Consider the following 18034-nt stretch of genomic DNA (forward strand, 5'->3'; position numbering starts at 1 on the left):
AAACAAACACAACAAGGCAGAACTTGCCCTCTTAAGAAAGAAGAAAGGGGCTGAGCTATGCATAGAATAAGAATAAGACGGATATGGCTTACCCCCAACCTCAGGGACACATTCAGGACCCACAGGAGTCCATCACACACTGAAGCTTCAGAACTCAGCACAGAAAGGAACTCAGAGGTCCACTGCAAAAAAAAGATAACACATTTCAACCATGTTTCCTTGAGATAAATGTCCTTCCGGATGTTTGAAATTACTTCAAATACTAACATCAAAGTTGTTAGCACTGCTGCCTGAGTTCTGCAGACACGTAGAGGCTGTTATTTTAATTACCAGTAGACACACTGTAATGAAGTGATCCTTGTGGAAATTTGCTCTGATGATTATAGCAGTTTCATATCATATAAATAACCATATGACATGTATTTATTTACTCTTACTCTGAAGCAAGTACCTTAATTTGCAGATATTCTGTTTGTGTGTGTCCGTGTGTTTGCGTGTACCTGTCCAGCCGGTCCGAACCCTCTCTGTCGATGCTGGAACAGGAGCTGTGTGAGCTGGATCAGGAGTGCAACCAGAGGCTTGCAGAGCTGAAGGAGCAGCAGCAGCAGCAGCTCCTCACACTTCGCCAGGAGCAGTACTACAGCGAAAAGTACCAGAAACGAGAACACATCAAACAGGTACTCACAAACTCACACAACAAATACACGCATACAGTGGGCTCCCAAAAGTCTGGAGAGCATTTTTTACCAGAATGTATGTAGGTGTGAGTGCAGCTGGTTTGACTAATCTGTCTCACAATGTCAGTTTTCACTTCTACAATGTCTGATCCGCAGAGTCCTCATTTACTATCACTACTGACTACGTATAGTATGGACAAATATCCAAGACTCCAATTCACTTCAGGGCCTTGAATCACTTCTGCTATTCGTAGTGAAACAGCCGAATAATCTGCAAATCAGTCATCTTATACTCGTTCTTATATCTGTTCCCCAGAGGTCCATAAAATATTTTATAATTATTGTGAGGTACAAACTGCACATATATGGATAGAAGACTTAGAGCATCTGATTTCCTGTCATCTCTGTACATCTGTTAGTTGTCTATTTATGGCCACCGCACTTGCAGCTAATTTCATACTTGTCTCTAAAGAACTTGTGTGCCCTTCTTAAGCTCTTGTAGAAAGACAGATTGATGACAATGAAAAAACGTTTATGTAAGCCATTTCCTTATATGCACTTTCCCAGAGTTAATAATACAAGTCAGGGTCATCAGACATAAAAAATATAAACAAGCACGCACTGTATGTAACAGTGGGATAAACACACACACATATGCAACACACACATTGGAGCTCGCCCCGACTTGTATCGGACTTGATAAAGCGCTGACTCTCTCCTGCTCTCCCAAAGCTCAGAGATGCTCGTGCAGATTAACCATATCAAGCAAATGAATAAGCGAATAAACTCCAGGTCACCCCCCCTAGAATAGTACAGCCATCATTCTGCTGCCTGTGCACATGTTCTGTTGTCTGGTGTGGAAAGATGAATGTCTTCTGCTCCAGTACACCTGCACAGTCAACACAGAAAGATTTATTCAAGCAAAAGACAACAAGCATAATGGAAACTGTGATGAATGCAGTTTAATTGGGATCAGAATGTCAATAAATCTGGGTTGAGTTAAACAGAACTATTAACTAGAATAATAAAATAATTAAAATCAGGTGTTTCTTGTCTCACCCACTTTGCGATATTTTGTTTTCTTAGTGTCAAATTTTGCCTCACTCTGTGTCTCTGTCCAGCTGGTTGAGAAGCTGACCACTATAGCAGAGGAGTGCCAGAGCGCTCAGCTCAAGAAGCTCAGAGACATCTGTGAAAAGTAAGACTGCGTGTGCCTTCAGCAAACAGCATGCACACATGTTCACACAAACACACATTTTCATTCATCTCAATCTTGTTCTCTTTGCTTCATCATATACAGAGAAAAGAAAGATCTCAAGAAGAAAATGGACAAGAAAAGGCAAGAGAAAATCAATGAAGCCAAATCTAAAGACAAGAATGTGACAGAGGAGTAAGTATCTGTATTTGAACAGGAACAAGTAAAAAGTCTTTTTCTTTGTGGGCTTTGGATGTTATACTTGTATGGCCACTAGATGTCACTGAAAGCTAAAGATTTAGTTCCGTTGTCATGGTCACCTTGTTTGATGGTTGGTAAAATTCTCCCTACAGAGAAAAGCTGGAGATCAACAGATCATTTGTCAACGAGGTGGTGCAGTACATCAAACGGGTAAGAGAAGATAATGCTATGCTGTCATAAAGAAATTCAAGTTTGTATTCACTGTCCATACACCTGCTGATGGCGTGTGTGTGTGTGTGTGTGTGTGTGTGTGTGTGTGTGTGTGTGTGTGTGTGTGTGTGTGTGTGTGTGTGTGTGTGTGTGTGTGTGGTTGGAAGTTGGAAGATGCACAGAGTAAAAGACAGGAGAGACTACTAGAGAAGCACAAGGACATCCGTCAGCAGATCTTTGATGAAAGGCCAAAAGTAAGACATTTACTAAGAAACTGTTAAATAAAACCTACATGTGAATTAAATATTTATTTGTGATCTACTGCATACGGACATTTCTAATTCCATCACTAGTTACCACTCTGTTGCATGGCAGGATCCACCATCCTGAGGGGAGGGGGTGCAGGGCCTGGGGGCCAAACATTTATTAATGCATTAAGCCATATTAGAAATTTGTGTGGATACATACATATAAAGAGCTGTATTTGTTTTTTGTTTTTTTTAAACAGATCCAGGGTCAGTATTTACCTCTTAACATGGATGCTTTCTGTTTGTTTGTTTGTTTGTTTAGAAGAGGGGCTAAATATAAACACCCTGAACCAAACGCTTGCTGCTAATTTCAACCACTAGGTGGCGACCTGGGTCAGGTTTAATCAGATGCTGCAGTGTCTGGCACTTTTGTGCAAACATGTACAATGAACAATATCGAATAAGACAATTGTTGTGGACTCTGGTTTCAACTCAGACTCTGCCATTATTGTAATATCTGGATATGTCACTCCAGGTTTAAAAGCCGATTCCTGCTGTACTTAATGTATGTGTGTGTTGGCCACAGTACACACAGTGAAACTATGTGAAAGAGTTGTTGGTTTGTGTATCAGTGAAGAGTGGTCAATTGCTTTGGAACATAGAGCTCCTTTGCTGTAGCTGCTGTTATGTAATACCATCATAGCACGCAACTATATGTTTCATATACATGGCATTATTGTGCGGTGAACACATAAGTATGCTTGTGGGAGTTTTAGCGTGTTTTGCTTTTTCTTCTATGATTTGCGCAGTTCCCAACCTTGTCATTGTGACTGTCATTGTAGGATGGCCTTGCAGCTGAAGAGCGTGGTAAGACCATTGTTGCATCCCAGTGTTCAGCATTAATACAGCATCAGTGTGGCAGAATTAATATGCAAGGTTTTATACACCTGGGCCGCCGACTGGCAACAAGTGAATGCACATTGCTTCTCAGTAACGGCTGAGACCTGCCAAGCGTTAGTGCAATGCAGAATACTGTATCAATTATTGCAAAGACATTTAGTGCTTTTTAAGAGAACAACAAATACAGTGTGTCTGGATTACTGTAATTTAACAGTAATTGGTATAGCGTGGAGACATAACATCATAGCAGGGGTAACAGATTGGCCTGTGTAGTGAGATCACGCCACAGATGGAGTGCTCAGATTTAGCCCCACCTGTCAATATGTCCTTGAGCAAGATCCTCTATCCTAGTCAAAGTGAAAGGGAAAGAATATTTATATCAAATCAAATGAACTGTATATTCTATTAAAATAGTAAATGTCTCAGGTACTATCGTAACACAGAATTTTGTACAGTGTTCCCCAACCACTGTACTAATTACGGACATGTAGTTTGTCATGATCATAATGAAAATATAATATCATATAGTACTAGTACATCTACCATACAAAAGGTAGTAACACTTTGTTGCAAATATCTCCTCTCTTTTCTTCTTGAAGTCTTTCAGTGAGCTTGACAAGATTTTTAATCTAATGGTTTTTACTCATGTTATCAAATGAGGAGAATGGTGTACATTTACCATATCTACTCATGAGATAGATTTTTTTTTGTTTTTTGAGACAGGCATAAATCAGAAGTGTTCTGCTGGAGACAGTTCCATAACCACCCACTCTCAAAGTGACAGCTTCTTGTTCCTTTTGAAACCACTTCAAGTTGAGTGTGGGAGGTGCAGTGCAGAAATACAGCCCAATACCTCACATACAGTAGCTCGCAACAGTTTTCCACAAAGCTGCAGTCGGGAGAAATGAAGTAGTGAGACTAACGCGTTCGCTCGAGGGAAATGTTAAAAACAGAATGGGAGTGTAGAATCAGAGCTGACTGTATTTGCCTTGTTAACTATCTGCTTGTGAGTAAATCGCTCAGATTAGTGAACTACACTCATTCTAACATGGTCCTGTGGTGACAATCATCATCTCTTAATAGATGCTAGATCATCCTTGTCAATAACATCATTATTACTGTGATTTCATAAATCAGCACCTACTAAATATTAGCTGTGCGAACCAGTGTCATCAGGGTCTAATCAACATTAAATTAAGCAAGTTTCCACAGATCAGAGAGAGAGGCAGATGCTGGTGTTTTTTTCTAGATCACTCTAGTGTTGCCATCAAATTTCATTCTGTTCGCAACCGTTGTTTCCCGCAAAACTGTAACTGATCACCTACCCACCTAATCCGCTGTCACACTCACCTCTCTAAATCAACATATGGACCATGGCAAATTTAATTTGCCTGAAGAGGGCTATTAAATAGTAATCAACCACCTCTGCAGTATCTGCTCTCATGCAATGACTGTCATCTTTATGCAAAATATGCAAAATATGCAAAAGATGTCCGAGGACACAGCTCTGGAGACAGTTAGTAGAAGATGCCCAGGGTTATGTTTGTTATAAAATTCAGGCTGCCACCCACAACAACAACCAAAGTTCTGAATACATTTTTGTATGACATGCTGTAGCTAAATCATGTGAAAATACTGTTGAGCAACAGAGTGTCCTCAAGTACCTTAAACAGGGAAAGATCTTGGGGAGAGCTACTGTATATGTGGAAAACGTAGCACAAAATCTGATGTCACTTGAGTCAGCATCAGTTGAAGCTTAAGACAACAAGTTTAGGGTGTGAAGAGAAAATCTGGGTGCGTGAAGTTCGACATAAGTGAGCTCCATAGTCCGCTCTTCATCTTTGCATCAGGTCAGAGGCTCGAGGCTACATTAGCTCCTAGTAGCATAACACACCTGAATCTCTGACTGAACTGTCATCGCTCAAGTTGCATTGTTGCTTATGTAGGTTCCAGGTTTTTGATAAACAGGAGGAAGATGTGGAATAAAAAAGATAATTCTGGTTTTGCTGCATCAATTTTCATCCTTTTTTTTATTTTTAACTGTCCATCATGAAATCTGACAATGTTGTAGAAGTATTCTTTAAAGAAAGAAGGCAATTAGACTGTAATTACTGAAAAAGTCTTGGGGTCTCTGTTGCTGTCAACAGTCACCGCAATGGATCAACCTCTTGCTTATACTCATCATGTGGAAGGACTTTTAGTGCCTCTTACAATATAATTCAATTATGGCGATTTTAATGAAGCAGCATGGTTGTTTTCAAATTGTGAAATACAGAGGCTATGACTGTTCCTACCAGCCTTTTTCATTGTGCCAGTTTTTGACTGGCCTGATTTCATGTTTCACTTAGTTTGCACTCTATTCAGCTCTGTGAGGTTTTCTATCCCTGAATGCCGTTTTCTTTTAAAAGCACCTGAGGGGACTTAGTTATCCAGAGGCTGCTGCATGACTGAACCTTGACAAATTCATTTACAATATCAATGCCACTGTAACGCGCATCTAACTTGGCTGGTAGCAACACTGTTAAGGTGATCAATATCGTGAACGATATGATATGATCATTAATATAAGTAACACATCTCAGTCAGTTCAGTCAGTATAGCCACAGAGAGTCGGAGCCCAGTTCTTTACATGAATGTTGGTGACATTCATCTGTGTTCAAATTGGTAAGGTTGCCAGCTCTGCCTAATAGTTGTGTAAGTGTCCCCTGAGCAAGTCGCTGCAGGTCATTGTAAAACACTTGGCTCTTGATGAAAGCGCATGTGAGTGCAGTCCATTCACCATAGTTAAAATTCCACAAAATGATATTTAGGGCAAAGGGAGATATTGTTGACTACCTCTGCTGGTTGGTGAATTAGCTCTCAGGAAAAAACTTGTTATTCATTCAGTCCTGGGAGGAATCCAAACAACAGATAAATGCAAACATACACATATAAAGCCAAAGGTCTGAACCACAGGCTGTAGAGAGCTCCTGTTGGGGCTAATGGATATGGGCATAAACAGAGCAGGGCAAATATAAAAATACTTCTGTTGTGTGTCTCTATGTTTGATGTGTGTGTGTGTGTGTGTGTGTGTGTGTGTGTGTGTGTGTGTGTGTGTTAGTCTTTATGAATCAGAGACGGATAGATACAACATACTTTCTCTCTCATGCAGTTCTGACCCAGTTTCTCCTCTGGGCTCAGAGCAGTCACTAATGGACAGCTATAACTATCCCTGGTGGAGACCCTGAGAGCTCTGCAGCCCACTACAATGGTAGCGTGTGTGTGTACATGTGTGTACTCACATGTATATGATATACCAACCCAACCTAGAAAATAGCTGCAGTATCTCCGCTATGGAAGTAGGCATCTAACAGCTGCTTAATACAAGCCATAATAGGCACAATTTTCAAATAATTTAAAGCTGAAGGGATGTAAAATGTGAGCGATGTGTTACACTGAGCTTTATTAAGAACCTGCGACTTTTGTTTGTAATATTCTGAAGTCCCGATTGGAGATAGTGTGAGGGTCAGGTGCTGCGTTGAAAGAGAGGGGAGAGAGAAGAAGAAAGACATGGCGAGATTTGTCGTCACTCCCAGCATGTGCGCTCAGGTGTCACTGTCCTGCTAATGAACCAATCAAAAAACCCCTCAGGAGTCAGCGGAGCCCAGCACGATGGCACAAGGTGTTTGGGCACACCTCAAGATCCTATATCCTGTCATGTTGCTTCTTCTCACCTCCTCTTCTTGACTTGCATGTCCTGACCACTAAGATTGGGTGAGCTGAAAACGAGGGGCTGCTTTTCTTAACAAAGCCATTTCGACATCACATTGTAGTGCAGTATATTCATGGTTTTTGTCCGATATATTGTAGAAGCAATTAAGGTATGACTTCAAGCTTTGTACCAATGTGGTCAGTTTCACGTTTTTGTTCAACCAAAATAGATAAGATGGAAATCCAGTGAAAAGGAAAAACTAAAGCCATGTTGTAGTCATCCCCTTCACACATTTTTTTGCTGTGAGAGGGATATGAAATAGTGACAAAGCAATATATTTCACAATAGTGTGCGTTGGTGTTTGTGTGTGTTGTGTGAACGTGTGTTTTTACGTAGGAGACTCGCTGATTCTTTCTTACTTGAACGAAAAGGAGAAAAAAATCTGATGGTGTCTCCCCACCGTGCAAGCCTTGAATCAACACACAGAGCCACACATATATGTGCACACACACTCATTTGTTCGACAGGCAGGAGTCCTGTGCGGTCGTCATGGAAACTTGGGTCCCCCACTCACCCCCTCCCCACCTCTCATATCCTCTCCTCCTCTATCCTTCATGACTCTCTGCAATCTGTTAATTTGGAACTGAGTCCTCATGACGCAATCCCAGGGACGGTTCCTGGAGGTGGAAGACAGCAAGAGAAGGAGGCGGGGGAGGGATAAAGAGAGGGGGAGCAAACAGGTCGGAGGAGACATGGAGGTCTGGAGTCGAAGAGGAAGAGAGCAAGTATGTTGCCTCCCTCCCTCTTCCTCTGTCTCTTTCTATGTCCCTCTCTCTCACTGGGTGATGTAAGGGTGGCCACTATGTTCCCATATCACAGACTTTGATCTGCATCATCTCTGCCTGGTGTGTTTGCATCAATAATGCACTTGTGCCCATACATACGCACGCACACATACACACACACACACACTCACTACACACTACGCACACACTATACCCACAGAGAACACTGTGTGCAAACTAGGGGCAGTGAAGTAAAATCCATTGTGTGTGTTAGTGCACGTACGTGTTGCACGCTTGGTTACTCCTCTGCTCTATTATGCTAGCTGCTATTTTAGATCAGTGCACGAGTGTTCATTATGTTTGCCCACATGTGCTAATGAAGCTCTCCAGGGTTAAGCTCTGTCTGAGGAACACTCACTACTGAACTCCTACTGGAAACTGTCCTCTCTACAGTCTGGTTTTGAGGTTTTATGGCTACAGCTGACTTTCTCCTTGTGACAGCGAGCAACAGAGTTTAAAGCTGCACTAGTAAATATTTTATATTAACAATGGATCAAATTGCTTCATGTGGAAAGGGTTTTTTGTAGAGACAAACCCACATGTAATTATCAGCCAACTCTGCAGTTTTCCTCAGCTCTACAGAGCATCTTTCATCATGCTTTGTTTTTGTGACCCAGACCTTTACTTCTTTTGGTTCACTATCATCAACCTTGTTTCCAACAGCAAACACCTGCGTTTAGATAAAAACCCACTGTGCACTACCTGACCAGCACCAAACAAACTAAACTTACATTTATGAGATTGCCAGAAACACATCTCCAGATGAATGCTAATGTTGCTCAGTATTTGCTGTGTATGTAAATAAGCTGTTTGCTAACACATCTACCATAACAACTTGATAAGGTGATAAAATGTCAGTGTTGTTTGTACAGCTACAGTAGCTGCGTTGACTTCAAGTTGCCTCAAATTTTAACACATAATAACCCATCACTTGTTTGTTCACAACAATTATACAAAGTTGTCAAATTTCATCTCACAATCATATATTAATGTTAAAAAAAATACTTCATGAAGTATTTCCTAGGTAGCATCCACATCTGACTTAAAAACGTCAAGCATGTTTCACAGCTAAGCTTCCATTTGAACCAATCCTTTTAGGGGAAACACTCATTAGTGTACATGCATGGTGGAGGTATGCAGGAGTGTTTCTTTAAATTCCTGAACCTGAAGAGAATAATCTAAGAAAAACTCCAGCAAGGCAGCAGATGAATTATCTGAGAGGAGTCAGGAAAGGGCACTGACACACACACACACACACACGCGCACACGTACACACACACACGCGCGCGCGCGCGTACACACACACACACACACGTACACACACACACACACACACACGTACACACACACACACACACACACACAGATACAGAAAAGGAGCATGCAGCCCATTCTGAGTAGCAGCTGCTTCTGTCTCTCTTTCATTATCTGTGTTGTTCCTTCTCTTGAATCAGTAATTTTCATAGCTATGCGCAATACAGTTGAAAGAATATAAATGAAGGAATGACGTTCCCTGTTCTTGCCTCTCTCACTTTTCACACACACACACACACACACACACACACACACACAACTCTATACATCGCACAGCAAACTACCTTTTCCTTCAGAGAGCCTGTAATGCTGACAGGTGATGACCCCGTCTCATCTCTTGGACACGGGTTCTTGGATTTAGCCTAATTGGGCTGTGTTTGATATGCAGTATATCTCAAGGTCAGAACACACATACCTTTACACATCACACATTCCTAATGGCTCTGCTTCGGTGGGTTTGATCCATGTCACAGCTTCACTGAAATGGTTTGAAAAGGAGCAACAACTGGTAAGACAGAAAAGCACATTTTTTTCCCTTAGACCATGTTATTGTGGCTGTAAGACGGGCTAGAGTTAGCATAGCTGCATACTTTCGATGCGGTGCAGTGTGATGCCAGTTGAAGGCTTTTTTGGTGGTGCTGCAGCAGGCGTTATGTCACAGCTCAAAGCAAAGAATTAATTTGGCTCTTTGGAGGCCTTCTCCGCTTCCCTCGATAGCTTCTCAGAACGAGGACAGCTGGTGAAGAAGGTCACTGACTGCTGTATTTTAAGAAAGGCAGAAATTTTTGTGTGTGTGTGTGTGTGTGTGTGTGTGTGTGTGTGTGTGTGTGTGTGTGTGTGTGCGTGTGTGTGTATGTGTGTGTGTGTGTGGTTTGTTGACAGATGACAGGATGACAGGTCTTCAGAGATGAGAGGCAGATTTAAAGTCGGCTGGATAACTACTGCTGCTGGTTGGTGTCCAAACAAAAACTGGACCACACACACACACACCACACACACACACACACACACAAAACCACACACACACTATATATATATATATATATTGTATATGCAAAGCACAACCACACATGCACACACAGAATAAACAGGCAAATGCACCCTATTCTGACCTTGCTTTTGGCACGGGTGTCATTCAATTAAAAAAAGGACTCTTGTCTTTCAACCAAACCCAGAGCTTATCATTTTAAAGCATCACAGTTGGCCTCATTACAGTTCAAAAATGTGATGCTTTTGATGTCTCAATTCAGAATTTAGTTCAGTCTAGTTTAGCATGACAAAAATGAACCAAAATTTAGCTCCACCAGCTGCAGGAAGCGCTTACTCTATGTCCTGTACTCCTGTGAGGAGATTTCTTCACTGCCAAACTGATAAGATTTCAGATGGAGGGTGATGATCATGAAGCCATAGATCGGGAAAACTCCCAAAAGATTGCAGCTCGAGTTGTCTGTTCTCTAATCCGTCCATCTTTCTATCATTCCTTGGGATTTTTTATAACTCAGGCTATCCCTAGATGAAAGCAAAGTGCCGTATTTCCGCTTCTTGAGCCGTTGATTACATTCACAGGACACACACACATAGATGCCCACAGATAGACACATTAGACACATGCACATGTCTTTTTGAGAAGTGCCTGGTGCCCCTCAGACTCTTCTGCCCCCCACTCCCACCTACTTCACATGCGCCAGGGTGTCATCAGATGGGAGAAAGATGACAGCTTTAATCAGAGGGTGTTTGTGCCTCAGCAGGCAGGGTAAAGGCAGGCGGCACACACACACACACACACACACACACACACACATGCACACACACACACGCACACTGCAGACTGTCCCACCCCTAAGTAGGTCATGCGCAGTGCAGAGTGGGGAGAGAGAGAGAGAGAGAGAGAGGGGAGCTGTGGTGCATCTTTAGCCATCTGGTTATGATGTGCTGCATGTCCGCTCTGTGAGACCCACAGAGAGAGTGAGAAAGAAAGAAAAGAGGAAAAAGAGAGAGCGATAAAGAGAGAAAGATGGATGGAGGGAGGGAGAAGAAGGGAAGCATGTTTCGGAGAAGGTGACCTTGAGATGTCGTGTGCGTGGTCGGGGCTTTTGCAGGCTTGACTGTTACACTCAAAACATCAGAAAGACACAAGTCAAGAGCTCCTTCATTTCACAAGACAGAAAGGCATCAAGTACAGAAGCTATTACTGTTGTCTGGCTGATCAAGGCTGCACTTCACTCATGTTTTGCATTTTCATATTTTACTGTGCATACTTTCAGATGTACTAACTGAATGTGTCACTTTTCACTTTCATTTTTCAATTTTTCATTTTCATTTTCGAGAATCTAGTGAAAGCTTTATCCTGAAAATATAATAAACAGACACGACCTAACAGTTGGCAATACATCTGACAAAATGGAAAAGTAACCTGTGGATTTCTGAGGATAGATTATATTGAATTTTCATTGTAAACAACTCAAAACATCTTGTCAACAGACTGCGACACTGAGGTATTAAACTACAGAATACCAGACACTTATTTTTCTGCATAATTTCCACAGGCTTTGACATTTGAGCCATAGTCTCACAAAAAAAACCCCAAAAAACCAAAAGAGAAATCTGTTATAATGAGGGGAGATCTACTTTTGCTTTCGGTATTATGAACATGTTTTACCTTTAATATGAGAAAGGTTTCCTGATTTAGATTAGGAAATATCTGATCAAATAATAAGTAAACAAATCTAAGAATATGACCAAACATCAGTTGATACTGGATACAAGTTTCAGTAATTAATACTATGGAGGCATTTCGGTTGGTACTCAAAAGTTATTGACGTTATTGAGGACACCCAGACCATACTCATACTTAGATATATAATCCTAATCTACATAACCTAATATCAACCTAATTTGCAATATAGCAACGCATTCAAGTGCTATCAAGATAAAGTAACAAGTTTTCTCACTTGCTATGCAGTACTCTCAAATGAAATTGATGTGCCATCTCATAAACTAAAGTGGAGAGGGCAGAAAATTGGAAAGTCAAGAGAGCGGCATGGCAGTCCTTGACCTTCATTCCCTCTACTTGTTTCTCCTCTCCTCTCGTCTTCTCCTCTCTCATTCTTGAATATTCTTGTGACCACTTCTCGAACAGTTCAGCGCTTCATGAACTTCATGCCTGCTGTATTGACCAGTGGCTTGGTTTAGGTGAAATCATCTAGGAGAATTCCATTTTGTATTTAGAAGCTTTTTCTGTCTGAACTCTCTGCTAGAGCACGTATCGAGTCTCAAACTTTTTTGATTTATAGCATCAATATTGCCAAACCTGGTTTCTGCTCTAAGTCAGTCCATCATGCATTTTCTATTAAGATTGTTTGTGTTCACTTTTGAGTCAGAAGTTAAATGTGAGTTTGAAGTGGGCCCCTTGTTCGATTAACAGAGGCTTCGCGGACAAACTATAGATCCCAGATAAATCCTCTCTGAACTCACAGGTATTTTCGATCTCTCCTAATGCTGACGTGACTGTATTGAGCTGTGAGACTCTGACACCATTCATCTTAGCGGCTTTTCTTTTAATTACTGCTCTCCCGTGGGAGCCAGCCGGGTAGTTAAACAGAGAAATCAGCATTACAGCAATTATTGGCTCACAATGAAATGAATACAATCTTGTCATCTGTAATCATTGGGGGCGTCTATGCCTGGGAGAAAACAGCTTCTCCTTTCTTTTTCTCAGTGAGGGGAGGGAGGGTGTATTACATGGTTGCAAAGGGGATCATGGTCTGCCTCAGCTGACCAAGGTATCTATTCAGTGCTGAATGTCAGGGTTCAAGGCCATCTCCTATCTATCGTCTCCAATCTATTTTCAGTCTCTATTGTATGTTATGGAATAAGCCTGAGAATAATATTTAGATAACAGTCATGGGAAAAACTCTTTCACATCAAGTAGAGTGTGTGCAGTGATTGTTAATGATGCTGTAAAGGTTGAAATCTCAGTATTTCTAGGGTGAGGTGTTTATTGTGAAAGTTGTTACTCATTGTGACAAACACATAGAGAATTACTATGACAAGTGAGCAGTTCCCTTCAGCTCATGTGTGTTTTTCTTTGTTCTTACAAAACTTAACTGTTTTGGTTAACCTGCAACACTCGCCTGTGGTTCGCACTGTACTTGCTCGCCCAGTTTCGACAAGAGACAGAGTGAACATAGTGGAGCGTTTAGCTGCTTAAGAGCCAGATATTTCAGTTAGAAAAAGGGGCATTGTACGTTAAAGGATAATGTAATAATAATAAGAAAAGCTTGAATTTTGCTGATGTTCCTGGACTCAACAGTTCCATGACACGTCGTTGTTATTGAATATTTTCCACGGCTGGCTGTTCTGTCAGACACCTTGTCAATGAAGCTTATGATCGTTCACTTTATTCTCTTCTCTTCTGCTTTGCCTGTGGCTGTAATGCAAATAAGTAAAATTAGTTGTTAAACTTTCAAATCTATTGGCCACTTTTATAACCTTCATGCGCTGTGCACAGGGAAAGTCAAGTGATCGTGCTTCATATACAGTGCTACACTTTCAGACCCTGGGTACTTCTCTGTATAATCATGATCATCTGTTGGTTGCCCAACTTAAGGAGTAGGTGGTCAAGTCTCTTGCTTCAAGGGAACACAGACAGTAGCTCATGAATGGGGGAAAGAATTACTAATTTAGTGTAACCACCTTCCACAGGGACTTGATCTTTTGGTTACAAGCTAGTGTGACTACTTGACTTACTCTTGACTTACTTAGCTCTTTTCTGTCCCGACAAACTCTGCAAGACTCTTTGTAAACGTCATCAAACATATAGAGTCCACATCAGAGGTTTAATCTTTAATCTTGTGTTATATTCCCCTCATGTAGTAATTCTTAGCTAATATGTTGTGTATGTTTGTCCCCTGCAGCTACAGAGCGATCTGGACCAGGAGTACCAGGACAAATTTCGCCGGCTACCCGTGGAGATCCAAGAATTTGTCCAGGACAGCAGCAAGGCCAAGCCTAGCGACGACGGTGTCCATGGAAACCTTGTTGCTTCCTCAACAACAGAGAAGCTCAACCACAAAGCGTCGCAGTCAGAGGACGACATGGAAGAGGGCTCGTCGGAACGAGTGTACGACACACTCCTTTAAAGATTTGACCTCGCCGCTTTGCTTCACACTGGGACACTGATTGGTGGATGTGTTTGTGACCACAGATCTATGATGAGACTGCCCCAACTTTGGTCCTAATTTTAACCAATGGGAGGATTTAATCAAATCTGAGCCTGAATTGGTGAGTAGAGGTCCTCTCTACGTAGAGTGCAGTCTTGTCCAGAAAACCATTTCATGTAAATAGTACTTTTTGTGTATTTGTATGTTACCTGTATGTTGTCGTCTCTTTCGGTACGGCCACAGGATGTGTTACAAAGCACTAACTATTTGCAGGAAATAATTTACTTGAACTATTGCACAGAGAGAGTAGTTTCTTTTTATTATTTTTTATTATCATGATATTGACAGTAGTAGTGGTCAGTGAGGTGTGTGGTGCCAAGGTTTTGAATTCACTTACAGTGGACATTGTCTTTTAAATGGAGTCAACTTGTACTGTAAAGAAACCACTGCATATTCAGCCTTTAAATCTTCCATCTTTATAAGATTTAGATTCACCCTTCCATATTTGCACTGAAAGCTCACTACGTAACTGTAACTCTTATACTTTAACCCAGAGGCACTGGTGGCTTGCTGGTTCTCGATTTTGTTCTCACAGAACTAAGCCTATGTGTTGCTGCTATTTTGTTTTAAAACCATAATTTTTTAACCATTATTTGGTTTGTATAATATTTGGCATGGTAATATTATGCAGTGCTCTGTTATTCTTTTTTTGTTAGCTAGTTTTTGCATTGTTTGTGGGCAGTTCTGCCCGGAGACCCAGAGAGGAAGTGAAGGGAAATTGTGCTGTACAGTATCTGCATGTATTTGAACAACTGTAAATGTTACAGTAGCTCTGTAGCAGAGATGTTTATTAAATGTAAATCTATTTTCTCGGATCATTTAAACTAAACCTGCAAAACAGTCAACCCAGTGTGGCTTGATAAGTCACTTTTGCTGAACGGGACTAAAATAAGTAACAACACACCTTTCTCTTAGATCCAACATTAGCTGGCTCCAGTTAACAAGTGGCTCATTGTATTCTTTACCTTTGTCCCCTTAAACTTAAACTGTCAAACCAGGGCATTCAAACAGAGGAAGAGGATCCTGCTGTAGTTTTATAGAAGTGGCCTTCCTCTTAACTGGTTCACTGTGTACCTACAGGGGAATGTGTGTGTGCAGTGTCACAGTACACAGAGCAGATATACGGGACAACAGGAAATATGTCACCCACTGGCATTATTCTCAATATTCACCCACAATTATTAGCTGTAGTTTGAAGTGGGGAAATAGTTCAGTTATTTGGAAGCAGACCCCAAACGCTCATTTTATATCTGCAGAACACCAGCGTTAACTTGATCTCATGAATAACTGAGCTAATTCCTCTTTAACAACTGTGCCCATTCAGTTACCATAAGGAAGTGTTTTTTTTTTTTTTACTTCCACACTGTCCTGTGCCATTTAACTCATGGGTGTGTCATTTGATATCATATCATGTTTCAGCTGATTTTCCTTTTAAAAAAATGTTGAAAGTGAAGGATTACCTGACATGTAAGTACAAACTACTTTTTAAAAAGATGATATTGATGTGAGAGTCCTGTGCCTTTGAATAGGTTTGCCTTGTTTGATGTTGAATGTGTGAAATGCATTATTGTTTAAATTGCCATTATATTATATTATATGAAGCTGTCTGATATTGAATAGACCGTGTGCACTTTTTAGTACAGTACCACTACTGAGTAATGCTTGTGATGAGCAGTATTTGACATGTGTCTCATAAAAAATGCGAGACATCCTTCTTTTATGTCTTGAACCACTTTATTTAACAGCCCCCCTCCTTCTCATCAAATTAAGTGTATGCACTCTGGAAATGTAAATGTATGTATGACATAAAGGATAAAACATGAAGTTGATTAAAAAAAAATATATAGTGTAAAGGGAATTTGCCTGTAATTAAAGTAATGTGGCTATTATTGTACTTTGTTGGAGTGGAGTTGTGTGACTTTTAATTTGTCATTTGGCAACCCAATATTGTGTTTTAATTTTTGTTGTTACAGCTAAACTTTTATGACTGTGGATGTGATATATTTTTGATTTGCTGTTATTCATTCATCATTTTATGGTTTTTATTTCCTGAGCTTTTCCATCAGTCTCTTGTATTCAGTAATCAAACAGTTCCTTTGTAGATCTATCATCTTATCATTTTTTATCCAGTCTGTAATTGTGGGTTGTTTGCATTTTGTTTGCCCTCAAATGTGTCACTTGTCATTGTCTTGCCATGGCTTATTGTTTTACTTGAAATAGAGATTTCATTGTTAACCCACATTCTTTGCAACAAGACAAAGACTAGATAATAATGATGGAAAAAGAGAATGAGAGAGTACAGCAGAGAAGCCTGAGAAATGTGTATAACAGAACTGCAGAAAGCAGGCAACGTGTGAAACAATGATCCAAACCATAGAGAGTGTGTTTGGAAGCATCTGTGGGTGGAGTGGGCATGTATGTAATGTATGCACCGTGTGCATGTTGGTGTGTATGTATGTCACACTCAGGGGCAGGGGGAAGTGGGGAGAAATCCTTGATGACCTACTTCCTATCATCTCCTAGGTAACAATATCTTTGAAATAACCCTGAGAGGAACATGAATTCGAGCATTTCCATGATTGACTAACTGGCTGCCACCCGAAGACTGAGAGGCACTGAAATCAAGCAGAATTGTTAGTAACTATGCAAATCTGCTGTTATTGGTCAATATGCAGCTGTGTCATAACTAAACAAGGGAGAATACATAGTATGTGCACACGCATGTATATGCTCGTGGGCACGTTTGTATTCTGCAACCTGTGACCACTTTCCTGTACTGAAAAATCCACTTCAGCTACTGTTGCATTTCACATTGATTGGCATCAGACTGTGGAAGGGAATATTACTGTGTGCACTGAGTGTGTTTTCTTCCACAGTAATATTTAACTATTTCTCTTGGAGCATAACCACTGATGACATTTTTTTTACTCTTGACCACATTCTCAAAACTTGTAACCCATTATGTGAGTGTTGTTAGCATGTGTCTGGAGTTTTCTGTGTGTGAGCTTGCTATGTGTCTGTGTATGTCTGTGCTCAGAGCTTGTGTCCATGTGCGTGTGAAGTTTCAGCTGTATGTGCTACATATGTGCGTGCTTGTGAGTGTGTGTGTGTGTGTGTGTGTGTGTGTTTATCAGACTTCATAAACACTATGTCCTTCTCAGTCTCAGCTCCTCAGCAGAATCCCAACAGGCAACAGGAGATAAGACAAGCCTGGTTGCCCATAACAACCACTGTGACCATTCAGAGGCCTCCATGCATAGCAGCAACTAGGAAGTGAGCTAATTAACCCCGAGTTCAGGACGGAAGGAGAGCGGCTTTTTAATAAGATTCTCTGGGTTATATAAACAGTGACGCCCCTCCAAATTCCCAGGAATATTATCACCCTGCGTCTGTCCATCTGCTGCGGGGATGAGGAGGAGGAGGTGTCCTGTAACTGGGCTTTAATGAGGCACACCAGGACAGCAGAAGAGGAGAGGACCACAGGGTGCTGTTTAGAAGGTACACTGCGCAGACACACACATACACAGATAG

At 41.1% G+C, this 18034-nt stretch overlaps 1 protein-coding gene across 4 annotated transcripts in view; it reads left to right on the forward strand.

Moving 5' to 3' along the window:
* Positions 1-16397, forward strand: part of LOC130187443 (1-phosphatidylinositol 4,5-bisphosphate phosphodiesterase beta-1) — a 163064-nt gene extending 146667 nt beyond the window's left edge. For 2 of the 4 annotated variants that reach the window (XM_056405072.1, XM_056405069.1), the window contains 6 exons: positions 509-677; positions 1799-1875; positions 1978-2067; positions 2226-2283; positions 2451-2537; positions 14198-16397. In XM_056405072.1, the coding sequence (XP_056261047.1) occupies positions 509-677; positions 1799-1875; positions 1978-2067; positions 2226-2283; positions 2451-2537; positions 14198-14422 (706 nt within the window). In that variant the 3' untranslated portion in view covers positions 14423-16397. Of the gene's footprint in view, positions 1-508; positions 678-1798; positions 1876-1977; positions 2068-2225; positions 2284-2450; positions 2538-3373; positions 3399-14197 lie in introns of those variants that run through there. The other 2 variants (XM_056405071.1, XR_008830461.1) reach the window with 2 other exon arrangements.
* The last annotated feature ends 1637 nt before the right edge of the window (positions 16398-18034 follow it).

Source organism: Seriola aureovittata, chromosome 19 (genome assembly GCF_021018895.1).
Source record: "Seriola aureovittata isolate HTS-2021-v1 ecotype China chromosome 19, ASM2101889v1, whole genome shotgun sequence".
Lineage (NCBI taxonomy): Eukaryota > Metazoa > Chordata > Actinopteri > Carangiformes > Carangidae > Seriola > Seriola aureovittata.